At 45.5% G+C, this 2,793-nt stretch overlaps 1 protein-coding gene across 1 annotated transcript; it reads right to left on the reverse strand.

The window, feature by feature from the left end:
* Positions 1-224: 224 nt before the first annotated feature.
* L228DRAFT_286154 (hypothetical protein) lies at positions 225-1,021 on the reverse strand (the record flags this gene model as incomplete). Its single annotated transcript, XM_018336420.1, has 2 exons — positions 225-549; positions 629-1,021. The coding sequence occupies 2 exons, from the start codon at positions 1,019-1,021 to the stop codon at positions 256-258; spliced, it is 687 nt and encodes a 228-aa protein (XP_018184473.1). The 3' UTR covers positions 225-255.
* Positions 1,022-2,793: the final 1,772 nt, after the last annotated feature.

Raw genomic sequence — 2,793 nt, forward strand, 5'->3', positions numbered from 1 at the left:
ATGGATCCTTGCCCAAGCATAGTCATTGTGGCCCAAAAAACACGGCGAACATTACAGCCCAACACCATTTTTGTTTCACAAAGATTCTGGCTCGATAGAGCAAAATTGCTTTCATTTAATTTGTACTTTCAGTATTAAGTAAAACCCCTTAAAAACCTTGAGATTTGGAACAGTTAGGAGTCCTGGCGCATGGAATAACATTCTAGCACAGATGGTCATGAAATCCCAAAAAGAATTGATTTCAAACATCCAAAATCATCTAGCTAACTTCTCATATCCTTCGGCCAGCACATAGATACTGTCACAATTGACCTCTGTCCCTCTGTTGACCAGGTCCACCACATGTTGGAGCCACACCCCACACATGTCACGACATACATCAGTGTCATTCCCTCCACCACCCAGATAAATATGGTCCACCACCTGCCGCTTTGCCCTCAGCTTGTTGACCAGGAGTCGGGCCATGCCCAGATTGCGGAACTGGGAGATTTGATAGGGAGGTGGAGAGGCGGTGTTGAGGTTGGGATAAGTTGGATCGTAGAGATAAACCTGCCACCAAATTAGTATTGTGAATAAATAATAAATAAATAATAAATAAATAATAAATAAATAATAAACAGTAACGTACGGTGCGCTGATGGTAAAAAGCGGCGCAACAATGCCAGGCCCCCAGGCCAGCTTGATGGTCCCTTCGATGGGACTCTTTTTCTTCATCTGTCCACTCTGAGGTGTATTGTTGATATAAATTGGTTTGTTCGAAAATTATATTTGGTGGGGTCGCTAGGAGATACAAGGTCCCTTTTTGCCTGGAGAGGCGAGCTGCACCAGCCACTGTTTCAAAGGCGGCAGAGGGGGCCATTTCCTCTGCCTCTGCGCAATCCCTTAGCGACTGGTTGTGGTTAAGAGTTGCACTATCTTTGGCGCAGATTTCGCGAGGGACGATGCTAAGTTTGCTTATGGCCGCGAGCTGCTGCAGAAACACATGCACCTCAACAATAGAGGAATCTCCTTGGAGCGACATTGTATTCATGAAGAATGCTATTATTATAAAGAGAGCGGAGGTGGAAAAGCATCTAGAGGTTTATAACTAGTGGTCTATTACTACGGAAGTATTTCTATAGCAGGAGTGGACAGGAGATTTCTATAGCAGGAGCGAACACAACACTACAGAAAAAGAGCGATAATAAAATGGAAAGAGGAACAGAAAGAGGAATAGAAAGAGCGACACAGAAGAGGTCTGGAAGGGAACAAATAAAAGGAGGAAAGAGCAATGTCAAATGGTCAGAGGTGGTCAATCAGAAAGGACGACTATAGTTAAGGACCAGCAAAAGTACCACTAGAAGGAGCGATACAGTTAAGGTTAGGAAAGTACTTGGCCACGGAGCAGAAATGATTCTGGCTATCTTAAGCATTGAAGAATAAAGGATTTAAATAAAATAATAAAATAATAAAAACCCTAAAGAATAAAAAAATAATAAATTAAAAAAAAATAAAATAAAAAAAAATAATAAATTAAAATAAACCCCTTGAATATTTTAAGACCATACTTAAACCTCAATTATAGAGTCTCTGATGGCGCACACCACAAAACAAAATTTCTCACGACATTCTTGAGATCCCTACCCTCATAACCATATCATTAAATTTTTTAAAAATAGCACCACTGCAGAAGCGTAAATCTTCAAAGACAGAGAAAAAAAATAAAAAAATTAAAATGGTTTTGGAGATCTTCTAGGCATTTTAAACCTATGTTTTGAAACTCAGATTTGGAGGGCTACATGGGAGCGCACCTCCAAAATAAATTTCCCATGACATTCTTGACATGTACATCTCTACCACCACACATTTAGTTTTTCTATACACAGCCCCGCTGCAGAAGCGTAAATCTTCAAAAATTCAGAAAATAAAATTATTTTCCAAATGGTTTGGGAAGGGTTTAAGATGCTCAGATTTGGATATTCCTGGCTAGATCCTTGGGACAGGAGAGATGGTGATGGTAATCAAGTTCATTGTTCAGCCATTAGCGAGCTGCCAGAATGCAAGTTATGTAAGCTAGTTCAGGTACTCCCCTTCCACCATCTCATCATCTGCGACCCCAGCCGAACCCAATCTCAACCCCATCTCCACAATCTCCTCATCAGCCTCCACGGATTCCTGGCGCCGATACTCCAAATACCCCTCGTACACGCTCTCCAACCAGTTGTCCTGGTCCTCTTCCTCCTCCTCGGCCTCCTCTTCAGCCAGGTAGCTCTTCTCTGTGGCCAGGGCAAATGTCTTGCGCGGGCAACCCCTCCTGCCCTGTCACAAGGGCATGCAATGCTTGCCCTGCTTCCGCTCTCCCACCTTGGCGATGAGCGCCTCTCTCTTCTCGATGGGCAGCGTGCCAAAGAATGATGCGATCCCGATCTCTGCCTGATTTCGCAGGCCCAGCGCCCTCTGTCGCGACTCCTCCTGGCCCAGACGGATGCACCCATTGCCTGGGGCGGTGGGTGGGATGCGGGTGATCACCGAGTAGCAGAACCCTCCCTTCTCAAACCGAAAGCCATAGACGGGCACGCGGGTGCGCACAGAATCCCGAGTCTTCTTGGGCAGGGTGGCCGGGTCGATCAGTCCACGGTCCACCATGTCTTGCACCACTGCATTGTCCATGAGGACGCCTTGGCTGGTCTTGCGATAGACCTTGGTGAAACTCCCACGGATGTATCGACTGACGGTGAGGGGGTGCCAGAAGGCACTCCCTCCACTTGCGGTTGCTGGCACTCTCTTGCAATACTCAGATTTGGGATCGCGGGC

Source organism: Xylona heveae, assembly GCF_001619985.1.
Source record: "Xylona heveae TC161 unplaced genomic scaffold L228scaffold_15, whole genome shotgun sequence".
Taxonomy (NCBI): Eukaryota; Fungi; Ascomycota; class Xylonomycetes; order Xylonales; family Xylonaceae; genus Xylona; species Xylona heveae.